Here is a 23,978-nt window from a genome sequence, read left to right as displayed (position 1 = left end):
GCATGCGTAAAATCAGCGAAATTAATCCCATTCCTGAGGACTTTACGTGATTCCATGAGAGGCGGGCCTGGCGATTATCCGTGAAAAGACCGGGACGCTGAGCAAATATGATAGGATCCAATTTACACGGATCCTGGAGAGGGTATACTAACGAATTTCGGTATTATTGTTGTAGAATGACTTGAGAGGGGTTTTTTGGCGGAGAAGTCGACGGTTGAGGTTTCATTTCGCCTGATATCCCCGTTGAACGAACTGTGTTGGAGATTATCAACCTGCCATGATGCGGGGGAACACGATTAAGAGTGAAGAAAACCGCGGCAAAACAATCGCGGAGATTTTCTCTCACACACACAATTACCTAAGTTCCTAGAGTTGGTTGGTTATTTATGCTGACAATTTCCAGGGACATACCCGGATTCCCCCACTTTGGAAGATCAATTACTATGTACGAATATTACGATGAAAATTGCATTTCAAGATTATGAGAATGGCTCCGAATGTCTTTTTATACTAGGCAGGCTGCTAACGATCTCAACATCGACATGGCCATAGTATCCTTTTCGGCGCAACTTATGCTTTATGAAAAAGGGTGATTTTTGATGTCAAATAACCAAGAAAAGAAATGGTAATTAAATTAGATATTAGTCTAAAATCGATCAACATTATATAAAATGGAATGGATGGATAAATATGGAAAATGAAAATCAGGTCTAGCAATACGTATCAATCATGCCACCATATCAACCGGTAAGCCAAAAATATATAATGATAATGGTATGCACAAGTCAGTTCCTTGTAACTTGCCCATTTATGATAATCGTACATCCGTAGCTTTCATATCCCACCTATCATTTCCATGTTCAAAACCGTTCGCGGAGGCAACCCTCTCCGCATCGTGTTTCACCGGAACACCATGCCCAAACATCCAATATTGCACTCCAAGATAGCAGTCACAGCAACATTGCAAAATCCCACAGAGCTTGAAAGCCCATGGAACGGAATCGCCGGTGAAGAAAAAATATCCCATCTTCATCGCGTCTCCGAGAATCCATGACCCGAGCACAGACAGCCGGAAACCCTTGCAAGATTGTGCGCGCTGGTTGGATATTATCTGTGGTACGGGAAGGAAAGCTTCAACACCGAGGCCGGCAAAGCCCAAGAGCGCAACATAGTGCTCCGAGCGCGAGATGGGCTGGAAAACGACATGGATGACCAATAAAGACACGACGAAGTAGGAAAGAAATGTCCAGTATCTGTATATTGCCGGGCCACATATGTTAGCAATAAAACCAAACCAAAGAGGACGACTATCAACGGTTCAAGAATCGAGGTTGAGAGCACTTGGAAAGAGCATAGAGGTAAGGGAGACCGACGGTCGGTTGGCACGCCACTGCCAGAAGTTATACGGTCTCGAAAAGTTCATGCCAATGACTCCTGCTTTTTGGCCGCTGAATGGCGCATGTTCAATCCCGTCTCTTACTCCGGCTGATGCTCGATTATCTAAGGCCACTTTTAACAAAACCAGCTGTACGCCAATCATGATGATTGCTTGGAAGAGTAACGCATTCGAGTAGCGGGCGCCAAACCAATAGAACACCCTGAGGTAATGGAATGACAGTTTGTTAGATACGAAAAAATGAAATACGGATATTCCGATGTGGCTGGTTGGAGCATTTTGGGAAGGTCCAAGGGAAAGGAAGGAGTTAAAAAGGGAAGGCGAACGCACTTTAAAATCGAGGCTACGAGCATTATCAGGGGGATATCCAGCGAAAATCCAGCAGAGCTTTTCGTCTTATGTATGCTGTATATTTGATCTGAATATGACGTTAAGGGTGAGAGTACGAGGCTGCGGAATCACCTTGTGTCAGAATCTGCATCTGCCGAAAAACATTGAAGTGCTTGATAACGTGCATACAACACTGGTGCCCCATAGTTGAGAATGAGCGATGTGAGCCACATTGTCATTTCTGTTGTTTAACCTCTGCCGTCACTGAAAATCCTCGCGCTTGTCGTTTGAAATTGTAGTAGATCTTTCAAACACCGTCGCCTGCCGTGGTGCAATGCGACTCAATGGGTGCAGGTTTCACGAAAAAGCTCTCATTTCCTTGCGGATACAAGGCGGCCGAAGGATAGAGGTGCTATCCAGGAAATTGGGGGGAGTTCTCCAATGGATGGAGCCTGATATACAACCCCACGAGATTGCTGTGGAGCGAATGTAATAGGCTCTAAAACTGCTGATGCTGCTGATGCTGCTGATGATGCAAGGATAAAATGTTTCGGGAGTGCCGACCAGATCCGCTTGCCGTGAGTGCGTCTGGTCTCTGCGTATTCGGGTCACGTAGACAGCGTTATAAAGGAGGTTGACTGCAGCGACAGGCAGGTCCAGGAGAGTGGATTGGTTGAATTTACCGACTCGATATGGCCATGATTGCGGTGTCCAGACAGTTCTTATCCCTCAACATGTTATGTTGTTGGAACCGTAGAAACCTCAGAGCCGGATATGCAGTATTACGTAACCTTGCACATCCCTGCCAAGCATTCTGACTATCTCAACATCATCCGCAGGAACCATAAGCAACTCTCGGTTTCTGACATCCATAGGTTCTAATTGTGGTGTTATCCCGCGTGTTTTGGGATTCAACTATATGAGGTTGCCTAGCTACACATAGAGCGGCTGATGATCTTGATTCAAAGCATCAATGAAACTTGCGGGCCTTGCATGCAGGCGAAAATTGGAGCGATCTGTGCGTGAGCTTCTGCCGTTAACTAACTGCATCGGTTTTTATAATTTCCTGTCTCGCCGATCCAGCGTTGCCATCGTCGGGTTCGACCTAGATCTTGCTAAGCTATGATCTATCCCATCATGTTGACCCTTCGCAGAATCGCAGACTCTAGCTTGCTTGAAGATCGCGCGAGCAGCACCTGCAGCCCTACAGCATAGCCAACCAACTCTCCGCTAGCTTTCTGGGATTAAACCTCTCGACATGCAGCAGTTCAACCCGCCGACCTAGGAGTTGGGAGAACATTATTTGTTAAAATAACCTTGGTGTTAAACAAATTGTCAATGCACATTTTAATTTGCACTCGCCCAAGGTGATGCATCTTACGTCAATGCCAGGGTAAACAGGCTATGAGAATGCCTTGTCTGCACGATTGTAGCTATTTTCCCCAATTAATTGGCGCTGTCCTTGTTTCCTTTCTGCTAGCACTTCTTGTGATTGCTCAGGGAAGAGCCGTACATGTGAGAATGCATATTCATCAGCAGGAGAATATGCTTCGTCGACATCAGCTACATTCCCAACTTCTCCAGATGAGTGCCGTGTATGTTTTTGCAATTGAACCACTAGAAAGGTTCTTTAGAAACCTTTCAACATATCCTATCGGCTGGTTTGCCAAATCGTTTGACTGTGTGACGATAATTGCCGAGAGAATTGGAACCATGCTCATTGTGAAAGGTGCGGCTAACAAACGTAAATGGATCCGCGTTTTACTCGGTCACGATGAGGGCTTCTGCGGGGCCTTTAAAGAGATTAATACCGATCCTTCCAGACAATGTCCTTTGCTTCCGTGACAAAAGTATTTGCTGAACTAACGATAACATCTACTTTATGAATCCGGTCAGTGTCGACTGCTATCACAGCAACTCCTTGATCCCCTCCCAGAATGAATGTCTCTTTATTTAGCACCGGCCAGAGAGGCTTCACTTCGCTGAGGTTAGTTTCTGCGGTAATGAAAGTTTTAGAAATAATATATAAAAACGTAAATTATATATATACCCTCTTTGTAGTATGTCTCAGTACTGGTACAGGACGGATATCGACTCTACGCCATGCAATTACCACCACGAACCGACAAAGTGAATGAGATATCGCCCCAACAACACACCGGGGGGAGTCAGAAGTTGGTTCTTACTAAATAAAATTGCTCCTCCATGTGAAAACCTGACGTGCAGACATGAAGAGCAACGAAGCAAAGTTAGCTTAAGGTCTGCGAATCGGTGGGTTTCCTCATTGATCATAGTGCTGTGTGAGATTATCCTTTTAAGTCAATTCTACGTGCTGTGACTCTTCGAATCTCGGCGACATGAAGCATAACATGAGATGCGGCTGGCATGCTAATCATAAATAATCCACAGCGGTTTAATTTGCTTAGTTTCGTAGGGAATAACGCTGGGTTGGATACAATTGGTAAGGGGAAATAGTGGAAATATAATAATATAAAGAATAAAAACGAATATTAAAAAAATAAAAAATAAAAATAAAAATCTATACAAATATCGCCATTACGATGAAATAAAACGGAGAGCCGACCAGGATCGACAGTATGATTAGAACTGTACGGCACGAAATTTTATCATGATACATGAGAACCTAGGTGGAACAAATAGCTTAAGAGAAATCAATCCTCCACAAGTTTCCAATAGACACGCCTGGGTTTTTAACCACAGCATGGGCGGCCTTGCCCTCCTGCTTTGCATGCCACTGCAAGCTTGCCTGGGATCCCGTCTTTGACCCTTCCTCAAAAACGAGAACATTTGGCTTGCTCGCCCATGCATCTGGAGCACCCACAATGATGATTTTCTCTACACGCACACCTGCCATGGCCTTCAGATACTGCGCAGTTTTGGTGCCCTGGGTTCCGATGTCCGTTGATGACAACGATGACTCGGAGAAAGTGAAGCGCCGGTGGATGGAGGCGCCATCTTGGTAGTCGAATGTCTCACCGTCATCAATGTACAGAGTTCCCTCCGCCTGCTCGTTTTTGTCCAAGACGACGAGAAGCGTGTACGGGTCCCATTTCATGAGTTGACTACTTCTACGGGGTCGATCTTTGCGGGGGATGATATGGCCGCCTTGCATCAAGAGAGGAATCTTATCCAGTGGCGCTTCAACAATGTGTCTCTTCCCGGCACCCTGGTAGACTGTATAGTCGAAATAATCGTAGTATTTTTCATCATCGGCAAGAAAAATATCTGTGCTGGTGGCGCCCTCCGTCACAATTGGCTTAGCAAGCAATCCGGTGGATCCCAAATACAATTGGTCGTCGATCGCAAAGCCAGCATCATCTTCAGGGTGAACATAATATTGAGGTTGGACAATTGGGGTGCCGTCAATGGAAGCCTGGTGGAAAGCAGTGTACCACGCAGGCAAGAGCTGGTATCTCAGGTGTATGGCTTGGGTGATGATGCTCATGTATGGCTCTCCAGCCAAATATGGTTCACGTCTACGGGTGTCGATGTGTGCATGGGCACGGAAGAACGGATAGAAGATTCCGGTTTGGTACCATCTTGTTAGTAACTCTTTGTCTGGGTTTCCAAAGAAGCCACCAACATCGGCTCCAGCGAATGGGAATCCGGCAATGCCGTTGTTGAGGACCATGGGAAGGGATGCAGCAAGGTGATCCCAGCTTGCCTGATTATCGCCGGTCCACATGGCTCCCAACCGCTGTGACCCTGCATAAAAGGACCGTGTCAGGACAAATGGTCTGCGCAGCTCGCCCTTCTTGCGTTCCAACAGGGCATTGTAAGTAGCGTTGATGAACGTCATGCCATTGAGGTTGTGCAAGTCACGATGCTCCCAACCCCCATAGTGAATATTGTCTTTGGGCATCGTCGTCTCTGGGCCATTAAAAACGGACGGCTCGTTCATATCGTTCCAAAGGAACACGTTAGAACTGGTTCCCTTGAATTTGTCGTATTTAAAGAGCGTAGTCCACCACGATACAGCAGCTGGATTAAAGCAATCAATCCAGTGGGATGATCCAGGCCAACACCAACCATCATATATGTTCCCATCCTTGTCATTCACAGCTAATCCTTTCGATTTCAGCTCGTCTACAATAGGGTAATTTGCATCGTTTTTGATATGAGGGTCGATGATTATAACGAGTTTGCGACCTGAATCATCAAGCTGCTTTTGCATTCCACTCGGGTCCGTGAAGGTCAGCGGATCCCACGTAAAGTATTTTTTCTGGTCAGTGTACTCAATGTCGAGCCAGATGACATCGTAGGGAATTTGATAAAGGTCGAATTTTCTATCGACATCTCTGACGTCCTCATCGGTAGCGTAGTTCCAGCGGCACTGGTGGTATCCAATCGCAAAATGCTGGGGCAGTTGGGTGAAACCGGTAAGTTCGCCATACGACTTGCTAACTGCTTGGGGAGTTGGTCCTAAAAATACAAAAATATCGAGCTGTCCGGCTTCCGAAAACCAATGCGTTTGTGTGTTGGTTTTTCCAATGACTCCTAGAGCGAGAGGGTTGGTTGAATCCTTGGTCTTGACTATGTCGACCCATGTCTCCGCAGCATTCAACCATAGCACGCCAACTGTGGATCCTTTACGGTGTGCCTGCATAAATGGAATGGAACCATAAAGCGTCATTGGGCTATTCAACTCATATTCGAACACATCGCTGTTGTACAAACGGTAAGGTTCGGTGTGCTGCCCGTCCCCGCCCCTTGATTTTACAATTAGTAGGACGCTACATTGAATTTATTAGAAGAACACTTACCTGGTTTCTTTCAGGGAGAGAGAGTCGGCATGCTCTGGGATACCAAATACATGGCTGTATCCAGAAAAAGTGATATCCAAGCCAACACTTTCTGGGCCTCTCGGTTTCGAATCGACATTACCACCAAACGATTCCTCCCACCAGGTGGCTTCATCCACAGTAGTTTGTGATTCTGGCTCATTGTCGTCCCCTTTCGGTTTCTCAACCTTTGGCCTCCAATGTTCCACGTTCAGAAGCCCCTTGTCATTGAATTTGATATGTGTTTCGCCATCCCTTTGGAAGTGTACTTCAAATGGGGAGTGCCGAATGATAGCATGAAACTTCTTGTTTGGGCCATAAGCGACTTTTGTAATTCCTGCCTCCGTTCCCTCAACAATTTCGGCGGAGGAGCTCAACTCCAAACCACCTACAATGGCCCATTTTGCAGCCTCATTATAACGTTCTTTCCTTATTTTCCTGTCGTGCCGTAATTGTATTTTTCCTTTTATCCGTTTCTCTTCATCTACTGTGACACGAGCCACTCCTGACGTAAGAAACGATACAGTGAGAGGCAGTTTAACATTCTCGTTGTTCTCAGCAGTCTTAACGATGGTTCCCAACAACTGGCCTCCCGCAAATTTAATAGAGTTCGATTCAAGGCGATACGGGGCAGACCACGACGAGCCTTGATTCGAAACAGTATCTGCATAAGCTCTATTCCGCGCGCAGAAACCGGATTGTGAACATGTCTTGAAGTTCCCATGCTTGACCATCTCTGGATTTTAGAGATGAGGTATTGTTAGAAACCAAGCCTGATTAATTTTGTGACACAATATTCACGTACCTCCAGGAACAACCAGGCATGAGAGAATAGTTAAGATGGCCAGGAACAGGGTCCAACCGGTGGACAAAAGCCTGAACGCCGCCATGAGGGATAGATGCTTGTTCTTAAAAACAGTGAAACCAGGCCACCAACAGGTTTAAAACGCAAAGAACTGGGGAAGGTTCATGGATAATTAGGTTCTCCTCCACAACAAAACAACAGACAGTTACCCCGGTATCAAATTATGGACTGCCAGGAGCGCTCTATGATCCCAATTGCAAGCCGCTGCTGTTGTTGTCACAGGCTAGTCACAGGCTAGTCGCGAGACGCCGAATAGTGCCAACTCGTCTCGAGATGCCTGTTTGGCATGTGCCGGCTAAACTTGCTATGGCTTGACCCCCGCCGTAAACCATCAAAAATAATTTGCCCCGCCGACAACACAAAATTCATTTCTCACCCCTCACTCGGCCATTTCAGCCATTGAACAGAAATATATCTCTATATCTAGTTTTTTGATACTTCTACTCTGTCAGCATGTCTGCCTCCGAACAAACGTGCGTTATCCTTCTCTGGCATATTTCCTTGTTTTCCCATTGGCTAACAAACCTTTGTAACCTCTCCAGTTTCATTGCTATCAAGCCCGACGGTGTCCAGGTATGAGCGGCAAAGAAAGCAACATTTATACATACTCTTATATCGCGAGAACCAGTTCTATCGCTCGGGGCTAACATTCCCTTTTCTAGCGCGGGCTCGTCGGTCCCATCATTAGTCGCTTCGAGAGCCGGGGGTGAGTGTCGGAGATTGCTGTTGTGGAGCAAACCAAGCCCAAACGATTCTGACGGCCATAGGTACAAACTTGCTGCCATCAAGCTCGTCACCCCTTCGAAGGAACACCTCGAGAAGCACTATGAGGATCTCTCTAGCAAACCTTTCTTCAAAGGCCTTGTTACCTGTTCGTAGCCCCGTTATTCCTACAAAGGTACAATTCATGTTGGATGCTGATGTACCTTAGATATGCTGAGCGGACCTATCTGCGCCATGGTCTGGGAGGGCCGCGATGCCGTCAAGACAGGTCGTGGTATGTATATTCCTTCGTCCCTTGTCTGACCGACCCCGATCTAACTTTCTCCATCAAATAACAGCCATCCTTGGTGCCACTAACCCCCTCGCATCTGCCCCCGGCACCATCCGCGGTGACTTCGCCATTGTAAGTAACCAGGAGCCTTTGCCATCCTGGGCGTTGATTACGGCTCTAACCAATTTACATAGGACGTCGGTCGCAACGTCTGCCACGGCTCTGACAGTGTCGAGAACGCAAAGAAGGAAATCGCACTGTGGTTCAAACCTGAGGAACTCGTTCAGTACCAGCAAAGCCAGGCCAACTGGATCTATGAGTAGAGCTATCACTTAGCGCACCACGCCCTAGTATGACATAAGTTAATGACAATAAGGAAAAGTAATTCGGAAGAATATCGAGATCTGAAGAAAAAAGAAAAAAATCTTACTGTTTGTTGATATTTCACAACACGAGCATCCCTCATACATATCCATTCACAAATGTATATACATGTCACGTCACAGCCATAATCAAGTCCATTAATAGAAAATAGAATATAGGTCTAAGTCTTTCTACCAAACACCATCCCGACTCCCCTCCCCAGAGGCCCAAGCACAACCCTCGCAAACCACGGTGTAGCCCAGACGCTAAGCACAATCCTCACAGGCATCATCGCCTTCGTAATTGCGTATGCGGTCGCAAACTCCAGTATCAGCCGCACCCCTTTATCCGCATCTATATTTCCAGCCAAACTACTCTTTGCCCCCATACCCATCTCCCCCTCCACCATTGCCTCCGCCCGCACTTCCGCCTCGCCGGCAACCCATCCTTTCGTTCTCAACCACCTCCCGAACCTTTTCACCCCCTCATCCACTGCCCCATTTCTCAGCGCCGGAATCCAGCCACAGTAATGGAATGCACCCGTCAGTCCTATAAGCGGTACTACGGCGGTGATCTCGTGTAAGATTAGGAATGAGGTAATGTGTGTTACGGGGGCACTGAGGAGCGGGGTGGTGTAGGATCTGAGGAAGCGGGGGAGGCGGTTGTTGAAGTTATGGAGCCTGGTGCGGAGGCGGGAGGAGTTGGGGTTGGATGGCGGAGGAGATACTGGAGGAGTGGAGAATGATTGGCGAAGAGGGAATTTATGGAGGGAGCTGGGACGGATGGATGGACGAAGGGGTGTAGTTGATAGTGGTTGACGGTGGAGATACATTTCTTTGTTTTATTATTTCGATTTGTTTTATCAACGATCCCTCATATTCCACTATACTAGAGGTGGTTTTCTCAGATGTTAGGTGGCTCATTAAAAGTGGGTGGGCTCGTGTATTGGGTAGTATAAAAGCTCCATGCTAAAACGAACTACTGGGGAGCTATGGTGTTTATGGTGCTTGCGATAGTTAAATGAAGGAATTGAGGTTTGATATTTGGACAAAAATACAATGTTTGTTCAGTTTGCATCATGCCAGCGAATCATGTGATTATTGGGTATCCCCTCTTCATACATTCTCCTCCTCTCTAATCGCACCTAAAAACCCACTTAACAAAGTTATATATCTTTCAATTGAACTTCGTAAATTGAATGCGGGGAAATTTTCAGGCTAAAAGTTCGCAGAGGGTGAACTCCTCTCCTCTATTACAAGACTACTGGTGCTCGAAGCTGTCTAATCCCATGTATCAAATAGGAATCGATTTCTTTTCGATATCATTTACATAATCGACAATGTTCTGGAAATACTCTCTGGACTCCTTGTCGAGTGCCTTGAGGAAAAAGTAAAATGCGTGTGGAAGACCCGCAAATACTTTTTCAGTCACTGGGACGCCGGCGGCCCTGAGGGCCTCACCATACGCAAAACCCTCATCGCGGAGCGGGTCAAACCCGGCAATCTGGATGACTATCACATTTATTAGTTGAGTATGCTTCGCATTCGTGGTTTCTGGGTGAATAGGGATGTTTTTCTGCTTGATTCTTCTGCTTACGAGCTGGGGGGAGGTTTGCATGGCTTTCAGCTAGTATTGGATTGGCATAGACCTCTGGTTTCCCTTTTGGGAGATATAGATTCCAGTGGAACAAAGCCCTCGAGGACGAAGTGGCGGCATCTTCGTTATTCTCGTCCCAGCTGTTATATTCGTATTTATCCCGAGGAAAGAAGTCGGGGTGACAGATCATTGGCATATTGAGGACTTGGCCAGATACTCCGGTAATCCCTTCATCTCGAAGTTTCAATGCAAGGGATGCGGCCTTTCAAGTTGTTACCATTTTGATTTAGCATTGAGTTGGACAATACTTACAAGGTTTGCTCCACTGGTGGAGCCTGCCAAATAAATCCTTTCAGGGTTGATGCCAAGGTTGACAGCATTCGATTTACACTATCCAAACGATTGTGAGCTGGCATGTTCCGTCAGAGGGCACGCAATTCAAAAGCTTCTACATACCCAAATTAGCGCGTCAAAGCAGTCATCCAAAGGATAGGGGAATGGGAATTCCGGGCACTTTCGGTACTCCACACTCACGACAACCAACTTGTTGTCCCTGGCCACCTGCCTATTCTGTGCTTCTTCAGCGTCATGTGTGAATATTGTCCATCCTATAGATTACTGTCAACTAATGGTTTCCACCTCTACTGATATAAGTAAAACAGCAATCCCATGCGACTTACCTCCCCCATGTGCGACAAAGAATAAGGATGCTCGTGGGGTTGGATTTATCGGCTTATAGATCCTGAGTTCCACCTTGGCACCATCCCTCACTGGGATATTCATATGCTCAATCGTTATATCCTTGCCCACAACGGGGCCATCGTCGAAAACCGCAGGTGGGAATGCATCCCATGCAGCCTTGAATTTTTCCATATCCTCGATGGCATATAAATTCTCAACGAGCTTGGAAGCCTCATCTTTTAACGATTCGAAAACCGGGTGAGGTGTGGCAAAGTGTGCGTACTTGGACTTGGCGTTTGAGTTGTCCATTGTCATGTTGCGGAGAAAGGTCTGTGACGGGGGGTTTGGAACCTGTTTCGTCGAAAGCTGTTAAGGGTTGCTTTGAGAAGATATTCTCCTTTTTATCAGCTGGGTTCCAAACGCACCAAGGTGATAATAGAGCGGCGAGATACGATAATGCGCCTCGCTTGGTGTATCAATTTGGACCAAAATCAAAGCAGCTCGTGCCAATCAGAATCCGCATATGTTCCTTTCAATCAACGGACGTAGGGACTCAGATGGACAATACAGATGGGTGATCAGGAAATCCCAGCGGCACCTTACATCGAGTAAACATGTAAGTAGTTGGAAGCGTTCGTTGAAACATATCTCCTATCAGATGGATACGCCTCCAAATATGAATAATTTCGTCTCTCATGATACCAGCCTGGACTATGGACAACCTTCACCTATCACGAACTCCCCACCACGCTTTGTGATGAATACGTCATCTACTCTCGCCTAAGCTGCACGGTAGAACAAAGAAACAGAAAGCAAAACCGACGGTGATCTGTTCGTTCAGTTAATGTGCGGTGTGAAATGGCTGCCATCATTGATTTTGATTGGCCACAATGTATCCAAGGTCTTTGTGCTGTTCCATACGAACCAGATTTGACTCGGTTTCCATTTTTCATCCAACTCCATATTTTTACTAACTTTATCAATGTGCCACGCCGCATTTCTTCTGATGGACAGGTTTAGGATCGTAATCTTCTGGTCGCTGAATGGCTGGAAATCAACCATCAAAGCAAGTTTATTTGTTCCACATGGTCTTCTAGCGATTGAGCTCTGTATGTAGCTTGAGGAGCTCTATGCACTCAACATATGGTTGAGGGTTTACATTTGCATCATAATCCGAAAATGAAATTGATATGAAATTGAACAGTCGGATTTTATTATCGTTTCAACTCGCCACCTTGAGTTATAGAGGGGGCGTCTCATGAACTAGCCAGCAAATCCTAGACGGAAGAATCTAGAAAGAAAGTGTAGTTGTTCTGATCCCGTATTGACGAATAGATACTAGCAGTGGTCTCAGGTAGTGGGGATAGTAGCTCTTTTCCTCAGTATCGTTTCGAATTGTGCATCTGCAGAATTTATAGAGCATATGCGATCATTTGGCTTGAAGCGAACATGCATCCCACACTGACTGGAAGTGGTGATGCTTCGGACTTGCTTTGCCTGAGCAGCCGCTAATAGTGAACCAAGCGGGGCTGTTATTCAATATCGTCACAACAGGCAACTTGCGGTTCTTCGCCATAAGGCTCACCAGAGCGCAAAACACCACCACCACCATAACGACAACAACAATCATGGAGAAAATATCAGATAAAATAGCGAATCTCCCCCCAGATGCGAACTATTTCTCTCTGGAGTTTTTCCCTCCAAAAACCCAGATGGTGCGTTCCCGTTGAAGCTGAAATTTACCCCGCCACTCCCGCTTATATCCCACGTTGTTTCACCAGACTGATCAATCCGTGTTTACAGGGCTCCTCAAATCTCCAAGCCCGTCTGGAGCGCATGTCGCAAGCTCTGCGACCGCTTTTCGTAACCGTTACTTGGGGTGCTGGTGGAAGCACTGCGGCTAAATCCCTCGAGCTCGCCGAGATATGTCAACGTCAATTAGGTTTGACCACTTGCTTGCATTTGACATGTACAAATATGAACAGGACACTGGTAGACCATGCGCTCTCAGAAGCCAAAGCATTGGGCATCAGGAACATCCTTGCGTTGCGTGGTGATCCCCCGCGAAGCGAAGAGTACAATATTGATGGCGAAGATGACAGCAATAAGGATTTTACGTGGGCAGTTGATTTGGTGAAGTACATCCGCCGCACACATGGTGATTACTTTTGCATCGGGGTGGCAGCATATCCAGAAGGGCATTCAGACGAGTCATACCCTGAAGTGCAAGACCCTGTCAAAGACCTCCCATACCTTATCGAAAAAACAAGGGCCGGAGCGGACTTTATCATGACTCAACTTACTTACGACCTGGGAGCATACAAACGGTTTGAGGAAATGCTGCGCAATCACGAATCTGGCGTCTTCGAAACTATTCCTATCATTACCGGTTTAATGCCCATACAGAGCTATCATATTCTAACTAGGACGACGAAACTAAGCCATGCAAGAGTCCCTCCTGATATAATGGCGCGAGTTGAAGCAGTAAAGTCAGACGATGAAGAGGTGAAGCGAATCGGGGTGGATATTTTGTGTGAGATTGTGAATGGATTGAAGCAGGTTTCCTACCCTGGTCCACGTGGATTCCATTTCTACACCCTTAATTTAGAGAAAGCAGTTGCCTTGACCGTCGAGAAGTGTAACCTAATACCGCCGTTATCACCTCTCCCCAGCGATTCAGAAACATACATGGACACTGCGGTTTTTATGGCGCAAGGCAAGCAGAACGGTATTTCCCTGTTATCGAAAAGGAGGGCTTCCTCTATGAATTCCCAACCTCATAACCGATTGATCGTTGATCGACCTTCGGACGCAGGGGGTTCCTCCCAAGCATCTACTACCCACGAAACTCCTGCTCTTGGTGCTGGCATGCCGGCCCTTAATCCCCCTCCACGAACAACCACACTGCAGATATCGGAGGGGGTAGGTGCGCTGGGGCGCGAGGCGACCTGGGATGACTTCCCAAATGGTCGGTGGGGTGACGCGCGATCCCCTGCATTCGGAGAAATCGATGGATATGGCCCCTCCCTACATGTCAATGCTGCCGTCGCACGACGACTCTGGGGATATCCAACAACGAAACAAGACATTAATAACATCTTCCAACGCCATGTGTCGGGCGAGCTTCACCTAGTACCCTGGTCAGAAGGCGGAGCGCAAGATACTGGTGGCCTGAATGCAGAGACTGCCACTATTCGCGATGAGCTTCTTCAGCTCATAAATGGACGTGGGTGGTGGACGCTCGCGTCCCAGCCGGCAGTGAATGGGGTGCGCAATGACCATCCGATTTTCGGCTGGGGTCCTCGCGGTGAGGGCTTCGTTTTCCAGAAGGCGTTTGTCGAGTTCTTCTGCCCGGCCCATGACTTCGAATCGATTTTGAAACCAATATTTGAAAGCCACAGCCACGATGAGTTTGCGTGGTTCGCAACTAATGCTGCTGGTGACTTCATGTCGTCTTCTCCTGCCACGGATGCCACCACAGAGGACTCTTCCGGGCCCGTTGATGTCTTCCTAGATTCTAATGTCTCACCGGGTAACACTGGAGTTACTGCTGTTACGTGGGGAGTGTTCAGAGGTAAAGAAATTGTCACCCCGACTATCATCGAAGAAGTTAGTTTTCGTGCATGGGGTGATGAAGCGTTCCGTATCTGGGACGAATGGAGGCGCATATTCCCGCGTGGAAGCCCTACTGAGAGATTGCTAGACCAGCTAAAGAATGATGTCTGGCTGATTTGTTGTGTAGGCCAGAAATACGGTGCTGGCTGCGCTAGTCTAGAAGCTGCGGAGGCAGAAGGGAAGCTATTATGGAAGTTGCTTGGAGGGACGGGTACGGGACCAGATTCTGTTAACAACCATTAAGCGTATATTATATAGCATTTGACGAGAAGCCCAGCTCTTTTATGGGCTGTTCTATCATAAGGTACTAGTTCTCGTGGGAGCGTCGGCTTCCTAGTACGGACTAGACCTCGTACAGTGTATAGCCTGGTAGATAGCAACTAATACAACCACAGACATCCAACAGTTAACTAACTATGCCTTGACAAATGACAAACGAAACTATTGTGATAATTTTGTGAGCATTTTTCTTTCCTATCTTTTCTTTTTGGTTGTTGGCATCCCTATTGCTCACTAGAAGGCCACATGATCACCTTAATTTAAGCAAGTGCTGCGCCGGTTAGATAGTTACAGTAAACCAACTTTCCATCTCCATCATTGGTCAATTTGTCTCATTAGGTGCTTAATAAAGCGAACACGATATCTACAAGGTATGCTACTCGAAAAAAAAAAAAAAAAAAAAAAAAGGAAAAGAAAAAAAAAGAAAAGCAAAAAGAAATGGTCAAAACTAAATACAGCGTAAACAGATTTCATCAAATCTTACATTTTCTTTCTTTCTTTTTTTGGTGGTTGCGGGGGGATTTTTGGCGTAATGACAGGACATTCCATTTTAATATTTTAATACACAGGTGTTCATAAATTGCGTAAATAGAATGCTTGGTGAGGATGAGAAACCAACGAATCCCCTAAACACCAAAAAGTGAAAACTTGTGTAAATAAATCTATTCGGCTAACTTGTTTCATTACCAGCAATTCAAACAAAAGAAAACCCCGTACCAAACTCGTGGTGAAGCTCATTAAATTATCGAAACTGTTCATATCGTGAAATCATCGAGTTGAAAGAAAAATATATCGTCTATGACTCGGCGGCTAAAGCCAATCCAGCTCCTCACAAAAGATACCAGTCCATCGTGATTCCTGGAGAGTAGCAATCCATGTTGATAAAATTTCTCAAAGAACATATCGGAACATCGGCGCGTGATCGGCCAATTCAGAGGTATCGACCGGGTCATTAGCATTGGGTATACCATACTTCCTGTCCCGCCGCGCATTGACGATGCGGTGACGAACGTGCAAAATGGTAGGCAGGATGACAGACAGGCATAAAAACGAGAGTACGATGGAATATCCACGAATAAACCTAGGCCCCTCGTTTGTCGGAAAGCTTTTGCTCACGAGAATGCTCCAGCAATGACCTGCGACAAGTAGCATACTTATTGCAGTTGTTTTCTTTGATTCTGCACCGCAATTGTCCGAAGCCCATTGTACTTGTAGTGGTACACATGGGAAAACCCCTGCCAAAAGAATGAAAATGCCAGAGAGGGCAACTTTTCGATTCGACTCCGCCGGATGTGTGAACAACAGAGTCGCCCCGATGATAGAAAACATCCCACAGCCAATTAGGAACGGCCCACGCATTTTGGTGCGATCAGAAAGAAGGGAGACTATAAGCATCATGGCCCAGCCAGTCATGTACGGACCGATAGTGAGATATTGGGCCTGCTGAGGTGTAAAACCCAGAGACTTGACAATTGTCGGCAAGAAAACAGTAATCAAAGCAAGAGCCGCATCATGGCCCATCTTGCTAAGTGCACATGCATATATTTTCCAATCTTTGAAGGCTGAAATAACATGTTTCTTCACTAAGACTCTAGGTCCCTCACTTTTCTGGCCGCGGTGCATGCGCATTATAGACACATTTCGTTCTTCTTCGTTCCTGAGGAATTTGGATGTCTCGGGTCGATCGGGGAGGAAGAGAAGGGCGATGAACGCGAAAACCACAGTTGGGAGCCCTTCTATCAAAAATAGTATTCGCCAGCGTCCGATATTAGTGTTAATCAGAGATATAGCGTAGGATATCAAGCCACTGAAGGCACCGGATAGTGCAGCCATGCCAACTAAAAGTGCGGTCCTAAACGCAACTTCATCGCGCGTGTACCAAATAGTCAAGTAAAATACTATAGTCGGTGCAAAGCCAGCCTATGTGATATCGTCAGCATTGATAACAAGTTCTCATATCTCGATCACATATTAGCTGCCCTGAACCTACTTCACACAGACCAGTGAAAAAGCGTGCAACTGCAACACCCCAAAATTGATTTGCACCTGCCGCAGCACTGGCAGCAGTGCCCCAACCCAGCGCGCAAGCGAAGACGAACTTAGATGGATTGAAGGTTTTCCCGACGAGTGTAAGTGGAATGGCAAACAACACACTAGAATTTACTTGTCAGTAAAATGGAGTAGCATGAGAGAAAGGAATAAATAAAAAAACCCACAATCCAAAGTAGAAGACACTCGCAGCCCATCCAAAATGATCGTCATTGCCATTCAGGGCATCATCCTCCAATCCTAGGAGTCTCGCATTTCCCAAATTGCTACGATCAAGATATGCCTGTCGTCGGACGTTTTGAGACATTTAGACACTGTGAAGCCGTGTAGGATCTGCGAAGATGGGGGGAATATAATAACCTACCAACAGATAGAGGCCAGCCACCTGAGGCATAATAACCCAATCTTGCCGGCGAACAAGATTTCTGAGCGCACACGATCAATTAGCCCTTAGTCCGAATTTGTGTATAGAATGAGAGTGGAGAGCCAAGATGTGCCAACCTTTCTATCCTTGCCAACTCAGGTGTGATTTCCAGCTGCTTGGTGGTTTCACGCACTCCATCTTCCAGCTGACCAGAATCAACATTTTTGTTATCAATTATCCTCCCTTTCTCAGTTGACGATTCATGAATTGAGGACGTCATTTTCAGGGATATGCCTGAGACCAATTGTTATACGTTTCAAACAAGATCCCAAGGATGTTGTGAAGAACAGCAGCCTTGGTAAATTATATTTAATAATACATGTGCCCTGTGCAGGCGCACGTTTTTCTGGCCAGTATATTTATTTACTAAATTTGGCACGCTTAAGAGAGCACTGGGCTGTGGCAAGTGGTTCTCAAGTACAAATCCACGTGGCTTAGCCCCGGAAGTTGTAGAATTCGAACATAAATTGGGAGTGACGGCGAAGCCGCTCTTGGAAATTCGGTACGTGCAGACTGTGTGGTTCGACACCGTTTTAAGAGGCAGATCAAGGCCGAGCACTGCTGCAAGGGCGCCCGCTGGCATACGCAAGAAGCAGAACATTTCTGCGGCTATCCAAACATTGACTCATGCTAGGTCCAATTAACAGCGCCAGGTTTGAAATCCAAAGGCCGTAAGGTTTCGTATGTTCAAGGAACGTTGAATCCGGGACCAGAGAAGGGGTGGAAATGGTCGCCTCTCTGATGAACCACTGGCACCACCACCATCCTCACCATCGTCGCCATCCGTGACTGTCATGGGCAGTGCTAGAAATCAAATTAGAGAGTACTATAATCCCCAGCTGTCGAAGGCGTCTGTGATGAGAAGAAGCCAGAAGGTTAGAATAAGGTTGAAATAAGCTTCGACACTAGCATGCTTGAGTGTGGGACAAATTCGGGTTAGAAATGGAAAATCAAATTTCCTAACCATAGCAAAAACATAGATAAGAGTTTTGCTTTTTCTATCTTCTTTAAGACCTTGCAACCTTAGGATATTGGAACTATATCTTTCTTATATAGATGTAAATATGTACTAATCATTGCCAGTCATTTTGAGGAATATCGAGTTAATGGCCCCTGATGATGGGCGCTGCTGATAAGTATAGATGCCGAGCGCAACTGGCAATTTTACAGTCTTTTTCGCCGAGGTTTTGCTTGGGCCCACCTAGATGAACACGGTTTGAATTTGTGTAAGGCGATTCTAACCATGATGGAAGCAGATTTTCTACCCACGTTCAACTCGGTGCCTGGCGAAATCGGATTGTATCTGTTATTGACATGCAACAACACCCACTTCCCCCATAGATTGATATGAGATTCTCATGCCTGCTGCTCTGTACGGGCGATCTCTTGATATGTGAAAAGTATAGTCAAAAGAATAAGATTTTCTTTTATTAACTATCACTATTATTATCACTATTAAAATCACCCGAGGCTTGAAATAAAAATGGTGATGGCCGAGGTTTAACTTGGAACCTAACTCTCCGGCTATTAATAGTGCTTTCCCCAGGCTACAATCGTTTATTAGTGGCTCAGTGAGCCGAAACAGAGGACCTCCACCCCAGACAATGTGGCGAGGGAGATATTTTTATTTATTCGCACGACCTACCTTTTATGGGCAAAGCGTACTAATTCTATTAATACAACCACCACGCAGGGGGGGAGTGAATATCGAATATCAACTGTCGAACACGAGTAGTACACTACTGCATGCTGAACTATTTTATTGAGAGGCTAGTTTTCCTTCTACACTGACTTTCATTTTACCTCGTTCGTCCCCCAAGCGTCATTTTAGCTGCGGAGGAACTGAAGGGACAGGTGGGAAAGGTTTTACTCGATTGGTGGGGAGCTGGGGGGCTGGGGGGCTGGGGGGGAGGAAACGCGTATCTCATTATCGATTAGCGCAGAGTAGCACGCTTGATAATGTGGAGAAACGGGATGTTTATTTAAAGCGAAGAAGATTCGTGATAAAATAATTACCCTGCGTACCTAGCTAGGTCTAGATGAAGCTAGAAAGTCGTATTTGCGGCGAAACCATGAGCATCAACATTTGGGGTGACAATCGAGGACCCTGACTGTGTGGGAGCAGTTGTAATCTGGTCCAAACGCCCATACACCTTGGGATTCTTCGGTTTGGCACCTGCTTCCCCTTTAAATTGATATCCACGTAATCTGAGAAATTGTAGTGTCACCAAAGGTGGTTAGCTAGGAGCTAATGGTTGCTTTTTTATGAAAATAAAATAAATAAATAAAAAATAAAAAATAAAACTAAATCAACAACAAAAACAACATGAGAGAGAAAAGGGAAGTGAGTTAAGTTGGAGTGGGGGAATTAAAAATAACTGTATGCAACATACCTAGGTCCCTGGCCAGATTGCCGTGGTAATTCAGGCTCGTAAGCTCGCTCAAACTTCGCCACGTCTTCGTCAAACGTACCCCTGGCAATACTGTCTCTGATATCCACATAAAAATTATCGAGGACATGATAATTATGTATTTGCAAAAGCGTCCATGAAAGCATCTCTTTTGCATGAAGCAGATGTCGAATATAGGCTCGGGAGAACTTTTGACATGTATAGCATTTGCAGCTTCGCGAGAGTGGTGACATGTCAGCCGCATGCGTAGCGGGCCACATATCAATGCCCAAAGGCCTCACATCAGTCTCGACATCGCGCGCTAAACTCGGAAAAACGAAATCAAGCGCAATACCCGCGTCTGACGCTTCTCCGACAAACGGTACTGTTGAGAGGTCTATGCCCAACGAAACTTCCTTCAAGATTTCTCGCGGGGATTTGGTTTCACTTAATGACAGACGCACGAGCGCAGACATTGATTCCGGTATCGCAGAGGTGCTGTGAGTATCGTAAACCGCGAACCCGGCCACCTTTTGTCGCATCTCGTGCTCCAGTTCCTGTATGTATAACATCTGCTGTTCCTTATCCAGTGGCAGTAGTGGTGCAAGGAACAAGGACACAGATCTCTCTTCGTCCTGTTTATCATATAGTCTATCGATTGCATCCCTCGTCCATGCGTGTGTCCGGTCCACCATTCGCTCTCGTCGCTTGACCCCGGGTGGTTTGCTGGACAAATCCGAAAGCCCAACAGCAATGTCTGGTTGTAATTTTTGTATGGCCTCTATATATTGCTCGGTTTCCAACTGACGGTACCCAACTGAACTTAATATCGTCACTGAATTGGAGGAATTTGGAGTGGGACATGGGACAGGCGGGACTCGTCGGGGACCTAATATCAACAATAGATCCTCGCGCTGGCATATAAATTTCCGGAGGGCCGATTCAAATGGCTGCGTGGGGATTTGGTATATCGGCGGAATGGATCTATGTCCTTTCTCCGCAACTAAACTGCTCCGATGAGCAGCGTTGTTAGATCTCGATAGCTATGCGCGGGCGTTGAAAGTTAAAAGGGCATGAATCCATCTTACAATCCTCAAAGGCAGCATATAAACTCCCAATTGACATCCGGTCGTTCATAATATCATGGGACACATGGGGCAGCACTCCCCGAGAAGTTATAGGAACATGATTCGGAGTTTGTATTGGCTTCCTCCCGGTCAAAGCAAGTCTACCGAGTCGCGGGGCAAGGAGAGTCGGCGTAAAACCCAACAGGCTAAAGCTGAACATCTCATCTGGAAGTTCAGCAAGCGATTCAGGTTGCATAATGCTGTAAAAAAGAAAAAGAAATAATACTAGTATGTATGGAGAAAACGGATATTCCTGATTCACAACTTCAGAGGGCTCAAAATAACTTTTATTTAGCTTGTCTGAGCCGCACATGACCTGGGAGAGCGCCAAGAACATCAACCTCAGTATGGAACCTTGGAATGTAATTTTCATTTTTTTTAGTAGAGCACCTTTTATTTTGTGCATTGATTCAGGAAAATACGTATTATTTCATTATGGAAGCCCTACGGGGAAGCAATAAAAAGCAGAGGGGGGCTCTCATTGTGCTGGAAGGATTGGACCGCGCCGGCAAATCTACTCAATGCGCATTCTTACAGAAGACCCTCCAAGAAGAGGGGCATGAAGTCAAGTACCGCCGGTTTCCAGGTACTAGCTCATGTGCCACCAGATGCTCACCCAGGCTAGTACTAATGAACAATTATAGACAGAACTACTGAGATAGGGAAACTGATTAACGCGTATTTGATGCAAAACGCACAATTGGATGATCATTCTATTCACCTTCTGTTCTCTGCCAATAGATGGGAGGCAGCGGCGGAAATACAACGGGATATATCAAATGGCATAACCGTCATCATAGACCGCTACTCCTACTCCGGAGCTGTTTATTCTGCTGCCAAAAATATCCCCGGCTTGTCGTTAGAGTGGGCTTGGCAGCCAGAGATCGGTTTACCGCAACCGGATATATGGCTTTTCTTGAACATATCGCCAGAGGAAGCGGCAAAACGTGGTGGCTATGGAATGGAGAGATATGAAAACGATGCCTTTCAGACCCGAATACGCCAGTTATTTCAGGAGCTTGTCGCAAGAGAAGACCCCAACAATGTTCACGTCGTCGACGCAGGTCGAGCCGAATCGGAGGTTGCGCTGGACGTTATACGCGCAGCAAGGAGAGCCATTGAAGAAATCAAGGGCACGGATTCTCTGAAAAGACTTGCTGCATTATCACACCCAGCAAGCAGCCTATCCTGATATTTATCATGTTTATCGCTGAGAGGGCATAACTTTCTCATGCCATCGATTCTCACTCGATAATCTCAGCGTTGTCCCAGTCGGATATGTTGATTCTAGGGGTGCTATATAAACCCGAGAAGTTCTTCTTCGCATTGCATTTACGTCGTCTATAAAACTCGATTTCAGGCGTGACTGCTTTCACAGAACCATTGTCTGTGTTTGTCCTGATCGCGCTGCCAACACTTCTCCCTAACTTTCCAAAATTGCTCCCGCCCACCGAGGGATGAGAACGAATCGGCAAGGCCATTGTTTTGGCGTCCGTGGATGGCATCGAGGCTTCACTTTCGCCTTTTTCCGAGGAAACATGATTCGAAATTTTTCTTTTCCCCACCTGTTCCGTCCTCCGTCTCCGTCCCAATAACCGTTTCACCTCTTCTTGGCCACGAAGCCGCAATGTAATTTCCTTCATTAGGGTTGGCCATTCCAATTTTCCCAGACAGGCAGGGCACGTCCCTTCCTTTGGTATTAACTTTCCAATAAAACCTGCCGCCTCCAAAAAGTGTGCCGACAAACATAAAAGATGAGAAGCGCAGCGGCACAGGCTATGTGAACATATTGCAATCATATCATTCCGCGGATTTAACCTTTGTTTGCACACACCGCAATCGATCGCTTCCTCAGATTCAAGTAAAAATTGCGATTTTTCCACATACTCTATGAGAGCATCGTAGCCGGTATCGAGTGTTTCAATTCTTTTTCCAAGAATTTCCCGCCTGTTGGTATCGCCTGCCTCCTTGGAGCTAAAAGCGGTTACCACCTTGATGCTATTATCTAGTAAATTACCCTTGGGCTGCGACCAAACCTGCCACACATCTGCTGAGAAAAACCACACTTCCAAGGGCCATTCTGAGAAGTACGGCGACCGTAGTAGAATATGTAGATTTTCCAAAATATTCGGCAGCGAGGTACGAGGTTTGCCTGCACGTTTGACCTCTTTTCCCGTTCTGGAAGATCCCCTTGTACCTAATTGCTCGCTCTCGCACCTTTCAACCTCAGCATGGCGGGATTCTTTTGTGTGTTGCCACGCCCATCTAGAGCCGTTAATCGAGATAGAACCGACAACAAAAGGGGAAAGGAAAAGGAAACGGGCCTACGTACTCAAACTGCAACGCGCCGGCTCTATTCGTAAACCCACTCACAATAGCCACCATCTCCCATGGCCTTAATTTCTCGCTTGATGTCTTTCTTGCGCCGCCGGTTCTATCTCCATTATGTTGGGCCAAACGACGACTTGGTTCCGGAGTCGAACCAATATAGAGACTAGCGTGTCGGACGGTTGAACGGAGAAGGTAACAACAGTAGAAAGCAGGGATTGGGTTTATGGACTGCGGGATATTGTCCATCATGGCCAGGGATGGGGAAACTAGTTGGGGGAGGGGGGGGAGGGGTTTATCGTTGAATCCTTTTGTGTTGAATGGCGACCAAGGAGTTTTAATAAATGATAAACCACTGTGACTATTCAATTTCCGAGGAATCTGAGACAGTGAGGCGGCTCCTCATCACAGGCTAAACGATTAAATGATTCTGGTTTTTGATCTCGCAGTTGAGATATCTATTGGTATGCTGGGTTGGTGTTCGCGCAGCCTCCACACTTTCGGCGCGGTTATTTGAAGTTTATTTCGCAAGGACGCTGCACCCTGATTCATAAAAAGTTCATGAAAATCTGAGAAAACATAAATATAGCATACTATCCAATCCGTTGAGTGCCGCGCAAGGTGTGCAGAAAACGGGGACCCATCACCCATAGCAACACCATGGGTAAACAGTGGCCGCTTAGCGGCTATTTTGGCGCCTAGCGCCAACCCCATTCCATCGGAAGTTGTACTAAAAAAT

At 46.3% G+C, this 23,978-nt stretch overlaps 10 protein-coding genes across 10 annotated transcripts; 3 read left to right on the top strand and 7 right to left on the bottom strand.

The window, feature by feature from the left end:
- Positions 1–601: 601 nt before the first annotated feature.
- HCBG_06517 (PQ loop repeat protein) lies at positions 602–2,454 on the bottom strand (the record flags this gene model as incomplete). Its single annotated transcript, XM_045433566.1, has 4 exons — positions 602–1,253; positions 1,374–1,598; positions 1,727–1,846; positions 1,916–2,454. 4 exons carry the CDS (start codon positions 1,963–1,965, stop codon positions 809–811), a joined length of 840 nt encoding a protein of 279 aa, XP_045285879.1.
- A 1,739-nt stretch (positions 2,455–4,193) lies between these two features.
- Positions 4,194–7,543, bottom strand: HCBG_06516 (glucosidase II alpha subunit; the record flags this gene model as incomplete). Its single annotated transcript, XM_045433565.1, has 3 exons — positions 4,194–6,456; positions 6,511–7,264; positions 7,334–7,543. 3 exons carry the CDS (start codon positions 7,416–7,418, stop codon positions 4,389–4,391), a joined length of 2,907 nt encoding a protein of 968 aa, XP_045285878.1.
- Positions 7,544–7,767: 224 nt separating this feature from the next.
- Positions 7,768–8,955, top strand: HCBG_06515 (nucleoside diphosphate kinase; the record flags this gene model as incomplete). Its single annotated transcript, XM_045433564.1, has 7 exons — positions 7,768–7,866; positions 7,936–7,966; positions 8,056–8,099; positions 8,161–8,264; positions 8,325–8,390; positions 8,455–8,519; positions 8,582–8,955. The coding sequence occupies 7 exons, from the start codon at positions 7,847–7,849 to the stop codon at positions 8,708–8,710; spliced, it is 459 nt and encodes a 152-aa protein (XP_045285877.1).
- Positions 8,932–9,582, bottom strand: HCBG_06514 (uncharacterized protein; the record flags this gene model as incomplete). Its single annotated transcript, XM_045433563.1, has 1 exon — positions 8,932–9,582. One exon carries the CDS (start codon positions 9,580–9,582, stop codon positions 8,932–8,934), a length of 651 nt encoding a protein of 216 aa, XP_045285876.1.
- Positions 9,583–10,043: 461 nt separating this feature from the next.
- On the bottom strand, positions 10,044–11,336 carry HCBG_06513 (alpha/beta hydrolase fold-3 domain-containing protein; the record flags this gene model as incomplete). Its single annotated transcript, XM_045433562.1, has 5 exons — positions 10,044–10,261; positions 10,347–10,608; positions 10,659–10,736; positions 10,803–10,954; positions 11,027–11,336. The coding sequence occupies 5 exons, from the start codon at positions 11,334–11,336 to the stop codon at positions 10,044–10,046; spliced, it is 1,020 nt and encodes a 339-aa protein (XP_045285875.1).
- Positions 11,337–12,655: 1,319 nt separating this feature from the next.
- On the top strand, positions 12,656–14,885 carry HCBG_06512 (methylenetetrahydrofolate reductase; the record flags this gene model as incomplete). The annotated part of the gene is made up of 2 exons (XM_045433561.1): positions 12,656–12,742; positions 12,831–14,885. The coding sequence occupies 2 exons, from the start codon at positions 12,656–12,658 to the stop codon at positions 14,883–14,885; spliced, it is 2,142 nt and encodes a 713-aa protein (XP_045285874.1).
- A 927-nt stretch (positions 14,886–15,812) lies between these two features.
- HCBG_06511 (uncharacterized protein) lies at positions 15,813–17,614 on the bottom strand (the record flags this gene model as incomplete). The annotated part of the gene is made up of 5 exons (XM_045433560.1): positions 15,813–16,841; positions 16,912–17,074; positions 17,138–17,253; positions 17,335–17,395; positions 17,472–17,614. 5 exons carry the CDS (start codon positions 17,612–17,614, stop codon positions 15,813–15,815), a joined length of 1,512 nt encoding a protein of 503 aa, XP_045285873.1.
- Positions 17,615–19,138: 1,524 nt separating this feature from the next.
- Positions 19,139–21,107, bottom strand: HCBG_06510 (tRNA-guanine transglycosylase; the record flags this gene model as incomplete). Its single annotated transcript, XM_045433559.1, has 3 exons — positions 19,139–19,602; positions 19,788–20,787; positions 20,873–21,107. The coding sequence occupies 3 exons, from the start codon at positions 21,105–21,107 to the stop codon at positions 19,440–19,442; spliced, it is 1,398 nt and encodes a 465-aa protein (XP_045285872.1).
- Positions 21,108–21,346: 239 nt separating this feature from the next.
- On the top strand, positions 21,347–22,103 carry HCBG_06509 (thymidylate kinase; the record flags this gene model as incomplete). The annotated part of the gene is made up of 2 exons (XM_045433558.1): positions 21,347–21,497; positions 21,556–22,103. 2 exons carry the CDS (start codon positions 21,347–21,349, stop codon positions 22,101–22,103), a joined length of 699 nt encoding a protein of 232 aa, XP_045285871.1.
- A 52-nt stretch (positions 22,104–22,155) lies between these two features.
- HCBG_06508 (GIY-YIG catalytic domain-containing protein) lies at positions 22,156–23,488 on the bottom strand (the record flags this gene model as incomplete). The annotated part of the gene is made up of 2 exons (XM_045433557.1): positions 22,156–23,176; positions 23,244–23,488. The coding sequence occupies 2 exons, from the start codon at positions 23,486–23,488 to the stop codon at positions 22,156–22,158; spliced, it is 1,266 nt and encodes a 421-aa protein (XP_045285870.1).
- Between the last annotated feature and the right edge of the window lie 490 nt (positions 23,489–23,978).

The sequence above is a fragment of the Histoplasma capsulatum genome (genome assembly GCF_000150115.1).
Source record: "Histoplasma capsulatum G186AR genomic scaffold supercont2.9, whole genome shotgun sequence".
NCBI classification, from domain to species: domain Eukaryota; kingdom Fungi; phylum Ascomycota; class Eurotiomycetes; order Onygenales; family Ajellomycetaceae; genus Histoplasma; species Histoplasma capsulatum.
Note: the sequence above shows the minus strand (reverse complement) of the source record. Positions and strands in the feature narration are given on the sequence as shown.